Genomic DNA, 14,857 nt, shown 5'->3' with positions numbered 1-14,857 from the left:
AAGAACAGTAAGTCATATTGCTTTTTCTGCTCACTACAGTTCAAATAGACTATGTTTAGCATATACTGTGTGCCAGAGTATACAAAACATGTACAAAAGCCTAGTAAGAAAACATATTATTTCCCCAACTTTAAAGATGAGGTAACGAAAAATATGAAAACCTGACAATCTTGTCCATAGTCACATACTTAGTAAGTGACAGAGTACACTTACATATCAAGGTAAACTTGAATTCTCTATCTCCATGTCAGGATAATAGAATGCAAACATTGTATTTTGTATTTCTCTTATGTAAACAGAATCCACTGTTGTTTTTGATGCTTATAGAAATATCAAGGCAACCACAGGAGCAGGTTGGTTCCAGCCTATAATATATGACCCATTAGTGAAACTAATTTATCCTTTAACAACAGAGTTTACTGACAAAAGAGAAAAGTACAATTTGTTTTCTAATTTTGACAACTGCAGCTTAAAATGTGACAGCTATTACTAGCAAACAACGAATACACTCCAATTAGTATATGCAGGTATGTCTGTTTATTAGAATATAGGATACATAAATTTTTGGTTTTTTAATGTCAATAGAGAAGATATAGGAATACAAAGAAAAGTTTCACTTCGCCACACCCTAACTATGAATCCCAATCTGCAACATAGCATTGTTAACAGTTTGATCAATACTTTTCTATAGTGTTTATGTATATATCAAAATGTAAAGTATCTATAGTTTCATTTTTTAAATTTTAAATTAATAGAAAAATTCCATACAAATACACAGGATTCCTGAATGGTACTCCATAAAATCTATAAAATTTATTTAACTACTTCCCTATCAGTGAGCATTTAAGATTGTGTCTAGTTTTGTATTATTACAAACAGAGCTAAACAACTGCCCTTGTACATTAACTCTTATTACACCCAACAAATCTCTCTCTAAGATAGACACATTAGAATGTTCAGTGTCAAAGGGTATGCAAATTCAAACTTCAACAAAATTATCTCTACACAAATCCTGTAAATAGCTAATGTTCACATTTATAAGACTATTGGCAATAATCAACAGAATGGAAGAATCCCACCAAATCTTACATAAATGATTTTTTTTAACTCCCTAAAAACTCTCTAAATTCTGTCTACCTCTTTCCATTTCTACTGTAATCACTTTAGTCCAAGTTGTCATCATCTCTGGCCTCAATACTGCAACATTCTCCTCCTAAAAGGTCTTCTTGCTTCTATTGCTGCCCCTTCCGATTTAATCACTACACTGCACTAAGAGTGACTTTCCAAGTATATGTCTTATTAGGCCTCTTCCATACTTAAAACCCTACAATAGTTTCCTACTACTACTAAGAAGAATATGAATTCTTAATATGATTTAGCAGGTTCCTATATGGTATAACCCCAATCTATCACAAGCTTTATCTCATGACACTCTCTATTATCAACCAAGAAAAAGAAAAAGAAAAAGAAAAAGAGAAAGAAAAAGAAAACAGCTTTAATTCAGTACCTCAAACATACCATATGTCCTCTAAGGGTCTTTGCACATACCATTCCTTCAATCTGAAATTAATATTCTGATCCCTTCATTCCCCAAAACTTCTCTCCACTTTAGACTAAGTTTAACTATCTCATCCTTAGAAAAGTAGACTATATCAAGGCATGTGTTAAAGTTCTCATAAAATCTTCTAATCTACCTTCATATCACCAAAGTCATTTTAGATCCATATAGTTGTGATTATTTGATCAATATCTAATGGCTACAAGGACTGAGTCTTTCAAAAACCTAGCATACTTCCTGGTATAGCAATATGTGGTGGAATATATATGATAATTGATAACATCTGAAGATGTCTAATAGTAAACAGCACTATGATGACAAATTCATTGGCAATTATAACATCTAAGTGAGCCAAGAAATAATGAGGTCACTCACTACAGTGACCCTTCTAGTGCCTATGTTACAAAAATCATTATTGAAATGAACATTAAAAATGGTTAGATCAAGAAATTTGTTTTTGAGAAGTTCTTATTAATTTCTAATGTATTATCTTCACTTTACAAATGACAGAAATTAAATTTAAAAATACTAAGAGATAAGTTTCCTTTCCTTACAATGCAGGTACAATACTGATGGATACATGTATTAAACAAGATAATAATATATGCTGTTAATGAATCTGGTAAAATCTTCAGAAAATTGTATATCCTCAGTAAATGCTTCTGAGATTTCAACTTGACCAAGAGTACCATCTCCAGCCAACAGACTGAAAACAAAGTTCATTTACCTACCTCAGAGATCACCACTATCCAATCCTATAGTAATATCACAGGTTTACATTTTCAGGAAAAACAAATTCAGTTACAAAACATGTGCTGTTGATATAACTTCTCTTCAAATACAGTATTTATTTAAATACCGGCTATGTTTCATATTTAATCAAAGAAACACTAAAGACCTAATACCTAGCAGTATGCTAGGAGTCGACCATACACAAACAAGGCACAAAGGTCCAATTTAAGCAGAAACAATAAGAAAGAGTTATAAAACACTACATGTTAAGTATCGTGCTACAAAAAAGATAACAAAGAGTATTTATTACAGGATTTCAGGAGGGAACCTACCCAAATTTTGAGGGATCAGAGGAGCTTTACTGCAGACATGACACTTAAGTGAAGACCTCAAAGGGACAAGTGAGTTCACTGGGTAAAAGCAGAGAGGTGCACAGGCATTGCAGGCAGGATGAAGATAAACAAAAGTACAAGGAAAAGAAAAAAAATCATGTGGAGACCTCCAAACTCAAGTAAAAGACTAATACAGAAGTTTTAGGTAAGTAACTAGAAAAAGCTGAAATTGTATCATCTATATTTGGAGGAAAGGAGGGTAAGTATTAATTTTTCAAGCAGTAAAGCAGTTTGGACAGCTTTTTTGTCTTACAACTCTGGAGGAAAAGCCAGGAGACCAATGGAAAGCCAACCACAGTCTCTTGGAAAAGTACATTAAAAAAAGTACATAAATGAACTGGACTTGGGGTGGTGAACACACAATAAAATATAGAGATGATGTATTACAGAACTGTGCAACTGAAAACTTTAATTTTATTAATTAGTGTCACCAAATAATTCCATTAAAAATGAAGATTAAAAAATTGCCTTCTACACTCAAAAAAATAAACTGGGAGGGTAAAAACATATAGATAATTGTGTAAATTATTAATCTCTTTCATTATATCTAAACTGTTATTACACAGGATTGTGGTATGCGGATTCCTAATCTGCATCTTGATGAAACCTATAAAAGTATCTGCCATTACACTAATCACATTTCCCAAGATATCCAACAATTACACCCAATTCTAGATTTGTCCTACAACTCCAATAAATCTAATGAGGTGCCACCAGAAATGCCAAAAGGTTTGTCCTTCATTTTACTTCTAGCTTAACAACCTCGATCTCAGAGAACACAAGAGGGAGGTGGGAGGTATGTTAGGGAAACAGTGTAATACAGGATAAAGGTCTACAAACATTTTCTGTAAATGGCCTAACAAAATAAATATGGTTTACAAGCAATCTATTCTCTATCACAACTTGTAGCACAAGATCATAAACAATCTGTAAAGGTATGAATGTGGCTCTGTTCTAATTAACATTTTATTTGCAAAAACAAGCAGCATGACGGAATTGGCCCATGGGTCATAGTTTGCTGACCCTTGACATGACACAGTAACATCTTTTTTGTTCAGTATCAGATCATTATTGACCTTACAATATCAAAGGCCATCGCAAATATCAAAGGATATTGCAATTATATACCCTAATAGTTCTTAGAATTTCAAACATTCAAAAACATATTGCCTGATTATCAGAGAACATACTTGATATGTGTCATTTTAGAGAGCATTTTGACATTAAAAAAATGCCATACATATTTTTTAAAAATAAGAAAACTACAATACTTACTGTAACACTGGTAACTCTGAAGTAATCATTGCTGGAGAGGTCTTTCCACAATGGAGCAAAAGAATCAAGTGCTGTACAACTCAAAACTTTAAAACAACCTCCCGGCAATCCTGTTAATAAAAAAAGATATTTTTCCAGTTTTAATGAGGTATAATTGACACAAAAAACTGTAAGATATTTAAAGTGTACAATGTGATTATTTTATATACATGTTCACTGTGAAGGGCTTCCCCACAAGTTAATTAACACATCACCTCATATATTTACCTTTTTTTTGTGTGAGAACATTTAAGTTCTAGTCTCTTGGTAAATTTCAAATACACAATAAAGTGTTATCAACTACAGACACCATGTTGTACATTAGATCCTCAGACCTTACTTCTCTATAACTAAAAGTATATATATCTGCACCATCCTCTCCCCATTTCCCCACCCCACAGACCCTAGTAATCACTTTTTTACTGTTTCTAAAATTTCAACTTTTTTTCAAGATTCCACATATAAGTAATATAAGTATTTGTCTTTCTGTGTGGCTTATTTCATTTAACATAATGTTTTCCAGGTTCACCCATGTTGTCAAATGACAGTATTTCCTTTTATAAAAAACAGAATGGTAGTCATATTTTGTGTACATACACATACATATGTGTGCGTGCACACATACCACGTTTTCTTTACTCATTCATCTGTCCACAGACTATTTCTATACCGTGGCAATTTGTGAATAATGGTGCTATGAACATGGGAACAGAGTTACCTCTTTGGGACGATTTTGTTTCCTGTGAAATATACACAGGAATGGGATTGTTAAATCATATGGTATTTTTATTTTTAACTGAGAAACCTCCATACTGTTTTCCATAGAGACTATACCAGTTTATGTTTCTACCAACAGTGTATAAGGGTTTCCTTTTCTGAGAGCATTCATCTCTTGTCTTTTTGATAATGGATGCCGTAACACATGTGAGGTTATATTGTGGCTTTGATTTGCATTTCCTGAACGATCAGTGATGCTGAATACCTTTTCATGTACCTATTGGTCATTTGCATGTCTTCTTTTGAAAAATGTCTACTTAGGTCACCTGAAAGGGAAAATTATTACGAAATTAATATCCTGACTATACAGACTACAATCAATCACTACTACCAGTTATCATACTCCTTGGTATTTATCCAAATTAATAGAAAACTTATGTCCTGGCTATATGGCTTAGTTGGATGGAGCATCATGCAATACACCAAAAGGTTGTGGGCTCAATCCCTGGTCAGAGCACATATGGGAGGCAACAGATCAATGTTTCTATCTCACATCGATGTCTCTCTCTCACTCCACTCTTCTCTCTCTAAAAATGAATAAACATATCCTCGAATGAGGATTAAGAAAGGAAGGGGATGTGGGGGTAAGGAAGGAGGAAGGGAGGGAGGAAACTTATAACCACATCAAAGCCTGCATGAAGATGTTCATAGGAGCTTTATTCAAAATTGCCAAATCATGGAAGCAACCAAGATATCCTTAAAGGAGGGAAATGAATAAACTGTTATATATATACAGACAATGGAATATTATTTGGCAATAAGAAATGAGGTATCAAGCCATAAAAAGACATGGAGGATGCTCAAATGCTTATTACTAAGTAAAAGAAGTCAATCTGAAACTGCTAAATATTGTATGATTCCTCTATATGGTGTTCTGGAAAATGTAAAATTATGGAGACAGCAAAAGAATGAGTGGTTACCAGGGCTTCAGGGGACAGAAGGTTAAATAGTCAAGCACAAAGAATTTTTAGGGCAGTGAACCTATTCTGTATGATACTACAATGGTGAACATAGATATATGTATTTGTTAAAACCCACAGAATGTGCAACATCAAAAGTAAACCCTAATGTAAACTATGGATTATGGATTATGGATAATACATGACAGTGTAAGTTCAACGACTGTAAAAGATCTAACACTCTACCATTCTGGTGCAGGACGTTGATAGTGGAGAAGGCTGTGTGTATGTGGGAATAAGGGGTATCGGGGTGTTTCTCTCTATCTTCTGGTCAATTCTTCTGTGAACCTAAAACTTCTTTAAATAATAAAGTCTATTTTTAAAAAAGCAGCAGGGGAAGTAGTATAAAATAGATCATCCAAGGCAGGCCATGATACAATATCAAATGAAATAGCATGCATATAGCTGGAATTCCAAAAAGAAAAAGAAGAGAGAATGTACAGGGAAGAATAAACATTTGATGAGCTAATAGAAGAGAACTTTCCGAAAATAATTTAAGATATTTAAACACAGATGAAAAGATCAGAGAATTCCTGATCAGAATAAATACTCTAAAAAATAAATATTGCTGAAAAAACAAAAGTTAAAGAGAAAATTAAAAAGGACGCTAAGAAATAAAATTCTTCACATACCAAAAAACAAAGATGATTACATCATACTTTTCAGTGGAAACTATATAAGCAGAAAGACATGGAATAGCATCCTTAAAGTGCTGAGAGGAAACAAAGTGACACCTGAATTACATATCCAATGATAACAATCTTTCAAAAATGAAAAAAATAAGTGAGTCATATAAAATGGAGAATAGGTATCTCCAAGAATAAGCCTCTCAGTGAAACAACACTCAGGCTGGCAAAAAAAAAAAAAAAAAAAAAAAAAAAAAGAGTAAAAAATCAACTTTTACAGACTTCTGAAATCTAATAGAAACATACCGGAGTCCTTAACAACAACAAAAGTGTCTACTAATTTTCTAAGAAAGCACTGTAGACATTTTGATTACCAGTCTATCACCTCCCCTCCCCCAGCTCAACAGTGACCATACATAGGGACAGCAGATCAAGTTTCTGGTACAGATTGCTGGTGCCAAAGAGAAAAACATAGACTGTATTCTTAAAAATTGCAGCTGTATGTTAAGAAGGCCTTCCCAGTTGCCATCTTTGAAAAGAATTTAAATACATACACTACAACTAGCTGCCTGAAGCAAGAGAAAGTAGATGTGACAAACAGCAGAACATATTAAAAGCCTCAAAATAAGGAGGCAAAGGAGGAAGATAAAGGGAAATAAGAGTTTTAAAGGGCTATCATGTACGCCAGGAAATGCACAGTGCTAAATACTTAGAGAACTGAGCCCACAGCTGGATACATACTTAAGAGAACTGAGAGGAGCATAAACTTGGACCTCTAGCTGATCTTTGGGCTCTATGCAGTCATAAGGTGAAGACTAAGAATGCATAGCTAACCTTTGTAGGAATAGCTTGGCTAAGTGACAGTATGTAAACATTAAGACATTACATTTTTTTTTTTTGACTACCAATGGCTCAGAGATTCTGTTAAAATCACTGCTGACTATGAAGATAAAATTTCGGTTACCATATATGAAAAGAATTACAGACTTCGCAAAAATAGTTTGGAAAAGTCACAAAACAGATGAATGCAGTCCTCAAGAGGTAACAACAGTAAACCGTGGGGAGGATGAAAGACTCAGTGTACAGAGTACCACACTGTAATGTTTTAAGAGACCAGTTTTTAACAACAAAAACAGAAGAGAGACACACAAGACATACAAAGAAACAGGAAAGTTAAGTATAACCCATTAAGAGGGAGAAAGAAGTTAACAAATAATCTCTGAATAAGCCCAGACACAAAACTTAGGCTTACAGAAAAGGATGGAGAGACTTCCAGAAGAATAGAGAGGAAGGGAGAGAAGGAATATGTGTCAGTAATAATGACAGAAAATTTCCCAATTTTCATGAATTATAGACATCTACACAGTGAAGGTCAACAATTTCAAATAGGATAAACTCAAAAGAGATTCACAGAGACAAAATATAATCAAACTATTAAAGCCCAAAAGAATGGGAGATATTTAAAAAAAGAAGAAAAAAAAAGAAAAAAGAAATGGCTTGCCACATACAAGTAATCCCCAGTAAGATTAACAGCCAAATTCTCATCAAAACCATGGAAGCCAGAAGGCAACAGAATGACATATCTAAAGTGCTAAAAGAAGCTTTCAAGCAAGAACTCTATATCCAGCAAACTATCACTCAAAATGGCATTTTCTAGGAAATCTTAGGCATTCCTAGAAAAACAAAAATTGAGGAAGACTGTTCCTAGACCTGCCCTACCCTACAACAGTTTCCTCTATGTTTGTGGTATGGCATTCTTGTTTCTTATATGGTTTAGAACACAAATGCATAAAACAATATTATATACCTAAGTTAATGAACACACATATATGAAGGTGTAACTTAGAGGATAAGGGAGAGGGATGAACTAGGAGCAAATCTTATAATGTTTTCAAAGTAAGTTACTATCAATTCAAATTACAGTCATATAAATTTGGGATGCTAACTGTCAGTGCCAAGGTAATCACTAAGAAAATAATTTAAAAATATAATCAGTACTTCATATCTGCAGGTTTTGCATCCTCAAATTCACACAACTATGGATAGAAAATAGTGTTTCTGATCCACAGTTGGGAATCCACAGTGGATCCTGAAACCAATCCCTTCTGATACAGAGAAACTACTCTATATAGAAAATAAACATGGTACACTACAAAAAGATCAAGCACAAAAGAAGAGTGTTGGAGAAAGTGAACAACAAAGAATATATAAGACATATACAAAAGAAATAGTTAAATGGTAAAAGTCTTTCCTTATCAGTAATCACCTTAAATGTAAATGTATTAAACTCAATAGTTAAGAAATAGCTGAACACAACATTTTTAAAAATTAATCACACAATCAGATTAAAAGAAAGAATATGCAAAAATACACTCTATGCAAGTAATTGAAAGAGAGCTGGAGTGCCTATGCTAATATCAGAAAAAATAAAATTTAGGTCAAAACTTATGAGAGGCAAAGAGGAATATAATATATTGGGTAAAAGTGGATAATACAAAAATTGACAGAACTGAAAGGAGAAATAGTGCTGTAATAATAGTTGGTGATTTTAATATACAACTTCCAGTAAAACACAGAAGATATAAACAGAAGATCAACAAGGAAAAAGAAGACTTTGAACAACAATATAAACTACCTATACCTAAAAGATATGTTTAGAAAACTCACCCCAAGCAATAGAATACATGGTTGGAGTGTTCTTGAGTACACATACAACACTGTCTAGGATGCTAGGCTATAGATATAACTCAATAAATTTTAAAAGATTGACATCATAGAAAGTGTCTTTTTTGAACACAGAAATCAGTAAAAGGATAACTTAAAATTGTAAAACATGTAAAAATTAAACAATACTTAAATAACAGGTTAAAGAAGAAATCACAAAGAAATTATAGTACTTTCAGATAAATGAAAACAAGAACACTACATAGATATGAAAATAATATACAAGATGCAGCAAAGGCAGTGTTCAGAGGGAAACAGAGCTGTAAACATCTACATTTTTAAAAAAGAAAGATCTTAATTCAATAACCTAACCCTACACTTTAAGGAATGAGAAAAAGAACAACAAATTAAACCTATAGGTGGCAAAAAGAGGGAAACAAATTAGAACAGAAATAATAAAAATAAAGACTAGATAAACAAGTGGGAATTCGGACTAGAAACTGGTTCTTTGGAAAGATCGGTAAAATTTACAAGATTTTGCCCCAGATGTGGTATGGCTCAATTGGCTGGAGTATGATCCCATAAACCAGCAGTCACAGAATTAACTGCTGCTTAGGGCAGGTGCCTAGGCTGCAGATTTTGTATCTGGTCAGGGCGTGTCAGGGTGAGTTCAAGAGGCCAACTGATGGATGATTCTCTCTCATGGATATTCTCTCTTGCATCAATGTTTCTCTCCCTTTCTTTCTCCCTCCCTCCCCCCATCCTAAACTGAAGATAAAAAATATTTTTGAAAAATCGATAAGCTTTTAGAAAGACTAAATAAAAAAGAGAGAAGATGTAAATAACTATAATCACAAATAAAAGCAGGAACAAAAAAACTGTAAGACAATAGGATGGACAAAATTACATAACCTATATGAAATTGACAAATATCTAGAAATGCACAAATTGCCAAAAGTGGCTCAAGGAAAAAAACTGAAACTCTGAACAGACATATAACACATAAAGAGACTGAATCAGTTATAAGTCTCCCAACAATAAAGTCTAGAAACTGAATGGCTTCCCTGGTGAATTCTATAGCCATTTAAAGAAGAAATAACATAAATCCTTCTCAAATACTTCTAAAAATTACACAAGGAAAAAAATACTTCCTAACTCAAAATCTATGAGGCCAGCATTTCTTTAGTACAAAAGTCAAAAACACCACAATAACACTACAGACCAATTTCCCTCATAAATATAGACACAAAACCCCTCAAAAAAACAAACTAGCAAACAGAATCCAAATACACATTACGTGGGATCTCTCCCAGAAATGCAAGAGTGATTCAACATTAGAAAAGCCAATCAGCGTAATACAACACATTACTAGAAAGAAGGGAAAAAGAAGCACATGATCATTTCAAATGACCACAAAAAGCATTTGACAAAACCTCATGAGACACCAAGGAGTCAAAACACATACTCATGAGGGGAAAAAAAACAAACCCACACACAAAAACTAGGAATAGAAGGGAATTTTCTTAATATGATGAAGGGTATTTATTAAAAACACATAGGTAATTATCCCCCAAAAAGCAGAAAAAAAGACAATAATGTCCCTTTTTACCACAGCTTTCAACAAAGTATTGTATGTTCTACTTAGGGCAATTATGCAACAAAGAAACTGCATCCAAATAGTAAAAAATGTAGAGATCTCTATTCACAGAGGACATAGTACTTTATATATAGAAATATTCAACGAGCAAACAAAATACTAATAATATTGCAGAGTTCAAGATAACATACAAAAATCAAAGTTACAGGATACAAAATCAATGCAAAAAAGTGGTTATTTTTGTATAGTAACAATTAACAAACTGAAAGGGAAATGGAGAAATTCTACTTACAGTAGCATCAGAAATAATAAAATATTTAAAAATAAACTTAAGGTGAAAGACTTGTATACTGAAAACTAAAAAAACATTGCTGAAAGAAATGAAACTAGATACCAATATGTAGAAAGACATCCTGTGTTCATGGATTTGGAGAATTATTATTACTGAGATGTCAATGCTACCCAAAATGATCTACAGATTTAATGGAATCACCATCAAAATCCCAATTATTTCTTTGAAGAAATACAAAATTCTTATGAAATCTCAAGGAAGGGGCCCTTAAACACCAAAACAATCTTGAAAAAGAAGACAGAAGTTGGAGGTCTTGCACTTCCTGATTTCAAAATGGCATGGTGCTAGCATAAAGACAATCATATAGATCAATGAAATAGTCTAGAAAGAAACCCTCAAATATATGGCCAAATGAATTTTGACAAAGGTGTCAAGACCACACACCAGGGAAAGGGCAGTATTTTCAAAAAACAGTACTGAGGAAAGTGGATATTCACATGCAAAACAAGTGGGACCTTGATCTTACATAATTTACAAAAGTTAACTCAAAGGGTAAAACACCTAAATGTAAGAGCTCAAACTCTTAGAAAAAAAACTACAGGACAAGAGCCCTATGACATTAAATTTGGCAATGATTTCTTGGCTATGACACTAAAAGCATAGGTACATTGGACTTCATTGAATTTAAAAAATTTTGTATATCAAAGTACACTATCAACAGAGAGAAATGGGATAAAGTATGTGTATTATATATCTGGTAAGAATGTAGTACCCAGAACATATTTCTTATAGCCCCATAGTAACAAGACAAAACAAACAGAAACATACAAATATACTAATAAGTGGTTAAACAACTGAATTCACCAAAGAAAGTATGTAATTGACCAAGAAGCACATAAAAATATGTTCAATAGCATCAGTCACTAGAGAAATGAATTTTTTTAAAAAATGAGATAGCATTTTGCACCAACTAGGGTGGCTATTAATCACAAAAGAAAATGGCAGACAGGTGTTGAGAAAATCTTTGCAATCTTGGGTTAGGCAAAGAGTTCTTATACATGACACTGAAAACATCATCCATAAAAGAAAACAACAAAGAAAGATTAATTGGGCTTCATCCTTTTTTCCTCTGCAAAAGACACTGCTAGGGGAATGAAAGGTAAGTCACAGACTGGGAGGAAATACTTCCAAATCACGTATCTGATAGAAAACTTGTAAAAATCATTTCAAGTGCTGATAATGAATCAGAAAAATTGGAAGGAAACCCCATACATGGCTGAAGGGAATGCAAAATAGCACAACCATTTTGAAAAAAACATTTGGCAGTTCCTTAAAAAGTTAAAATACACCAACCATACAACCAAGCAATGCCACTCCTAGGTATTTATCCAAGTGAAAAGAAAGTCAATGTTCCTACAAAATTATGCACTCCAATGTTTATGGCAGCTTTATTCATAATCACCAATAACTACAAATATCACTCCCAAATAGTTAAATATATTGTACTATGGTACATCCATGTAATGAAATACTATTCAACAATTAAAAGGAATGGACAATTGGTATATGCCACAGTACTGATAAAGTTCAAATGCATAAACTACTTATATATATGGTATAATTCCAGTTATGATACTTTCTGGAAAACTACTGAGACAAAGAACAGATCATGGTTATTAGAGGTTGGAGAAAAAAGGATTGACTACAGAGTCAGCAAAATAGAATTTGGGGGGGTGACTGGTACATGCAAATTAAACTTTTGATTTAATAGGGATCTTCTGCAGAAATTACTAAGATAATTCTCAAATAAGTATGGAAAATAAACAATAATAACCAAAATAATTTTTAAGTCAGAAAATTCATATAATCTGATTCCTATAAAGATATATACACAAATTAATATAAAAAAACGAAAATGGAGTTTTACATATTTATCCAATTTGTATTTTTCACTCCAAAAAGCACTGTGAACATTCTGCCCTGGCCAGGTGACTCACTTGGTTGAAGCTTTGTCCCCTACACCAAATGGCTGTAGGTTAGATCCCCAGTCAGGGCACATACCTAGGTTGTAGTTTCAATTCCCAGCTAGGGCACATGAGAGAGGCAACCTATTGGTGTCTGAGTCTCTGTCTATGTTTCTCTCTGCTTCCCTCTCAAAAATCAATAAACATATCCTTGGTGAGGAAAGGGGGGGTGTGGGGGGGTGAGGAGGGCATGGGGAAGGGGAGGGGAGGGTAAGTGGAGGGAAAAAGAAAAGGAAAGAAAATAAAAGCACTGTGAACATTCTACCTCACTTGTTTTAATTATTTCTTAATACGTATGTGTCATAAGTGTATTTAAAACATGTTGGAGAAAATTTAGCCTAATTTTTTAAATACAAACAATGCTGTCACATATCTTTCCTCAATTACATAAACATATTTGCTGCACAGGTTTCCTTGTAATAAACATTTATAAAGCATTCATACAACTTTTGATTACCAAATTTACCTCTAAAAATACTGTACCAATTTACACTCCTTTTACCAGTATATGATGTATTAGTTAAATGTAAATATATCTTTTATATATTAAAACGTACAATTTTTGTTTTATACCACTACAACTTTAAAAGATAAAACACAACGATTCATCCTTCCTGCTCTAAACCCTAGCCCTCTTGCTTTAAAAATAAAGTCCACTGCCAGGACTTTGGATCATATACCAACATGTCTAATGATGATTTCAGGATATTTGCAAAATTTTGAGAATCTCAATTTATGGATATTTTGCTTAAGTAAAATAATGTGGTGCAGCATGATTATGGTATTCTCTGCTCACCTTTTTAATTGAGTCTCTTATTTGGTGCATCCAACTCTGTCTTAGTAATCTGTACATTTTGCTTTGTGTACCCTCTATCAGCTTTAAAAGTATTTCCCTTGGTGGAAATGTTATAAATAAATGATGAGTTCCAATCTTTAACTTAACACTATACCATCCCTTAGTCTTCATTTTTGTTCTGATTGTAGCTTTAAAAGTCTTGTTTTTAGTTATCATTACTTATAAAGTCATCCCTAACATTATTCTTACAGTACTACAATCTCATAATACATCCTTGGTCACATGCCCATCTATGCTATTTTTATATGTTATCTTCCTTAAAGTGGCATTACTCTGTAACCATTAGCTTTTGCTTTTGTTCTTTTAACTAAGAACACCCAATATTCATTAAATATCTATCTACTGACACAGCTTACATGCTAGGCAGTTTCGTAATGTTCATCTTCAAGAATGAAAATTTTCCATTATTTCTAATTATCTTGGTTTTATAATATACTTCATCTAAAAGAACACCACCACCACTCTGTATCTGCCTCCTCTCTCTGAAGATTTCTCCAATAACTAAGGTACATTACATCATTTCATAATCACCAGTGTTGTATTCTAAGCTGATCTGATTACTTCTTCTGTGTCCCTCACTTTTTTATCTTCTCCAATCCTTCTCACACTCAAAATAAAATGCAGTAAGAGTTGTTTTCCTTTTGTCAAACTTCTGAGGGATAAAAATGGAAACAAAACTAGTAAATAGCAGGCGAGAAATCAATAAGGTTATAGTGTACTCAAAACACTTCAATCAACTGGGTATCGTTGATGGCTATGGACTACATCATCCAAAAATGGCAGAATTCACATTCTCTTCAAGCTCAGTTGGAAAATTCATCAATGTAGATGGCTTTCTGGGCCATAAAATATGCCCTAACAAATTTGAAAAAATAGAAATCATACAATGTACATGTAAGCTCTAAGGCTAGAATAAAACTGAACTAGAAAGTTATTAATAGAAAGCTGGAAAATCCCAAAATATATGGAGATCACAAACATACTTTTACATAACACATAAGCCAAAAACGAAATCTCCGGAGAAATTTTTAAGTATTTCAACTAAATGAACATGAAAATGCAACTT

At 33.2% G+C, this 14,857-nt stretch overlaps 2 protein-coding genes across 6 annotated transcripts in view; one reads left to right on the top strand and one right to left on the bottom strand.

The window, feature by feature from the left end:
* NCK1 (NCK adaptor protein 1) overlaps window positions 1-14,857 on the top strand; it is a 553,292-nt gene that overhangs the window by 367,358 nt on the left and 171,077 nt on the right. The window lies entirely within an intron of this gene.
* Window positions 1-14,857, bottom strand: part of STAG1 (STAG1 cohesin complex component) — a 389,253-nt gene that overhangs the window by 275,362 nt on the left and 99,034 nt on the right. For all 3 annotated transcript variants that reach the window (XM_053929346.2, XM_024565652.4, XM_024565653.4), the window contains one exon: window positions 3,958-4,067. In XM_053929346.2, coding sequence (XP_053785321.1) covers window positions 3,958-3,986 — 29 coding nt within the window. In that variant the 5' untranslated portion in view covers window positions 3,987-4,067. The remainder of the gene's footprint in view (window positions 1-3,957; window positions 4,068-14,857) is intronic.

The sequence above is a fragment of the Desmodus rotundus genome, chromosome 8, assembly GCF_022682495.2.
Source record: "Desmodus rotundus isolate HL8 chromosome 8, HLdesRot8A.1, whole genome shotgun sequence".
In the NCBI taxonomy this organism is placed as follows: Eukaryota; Metazoa; Chordata; class Mammalia; order Chiroptera; family Phyllostomidae; genus Desmodus; species Desmodus rotundus.
Note: the sequence above shows the minus strand (reverse complement) of the source record. Positions and strands in the feature narration are given on the sequence as shown.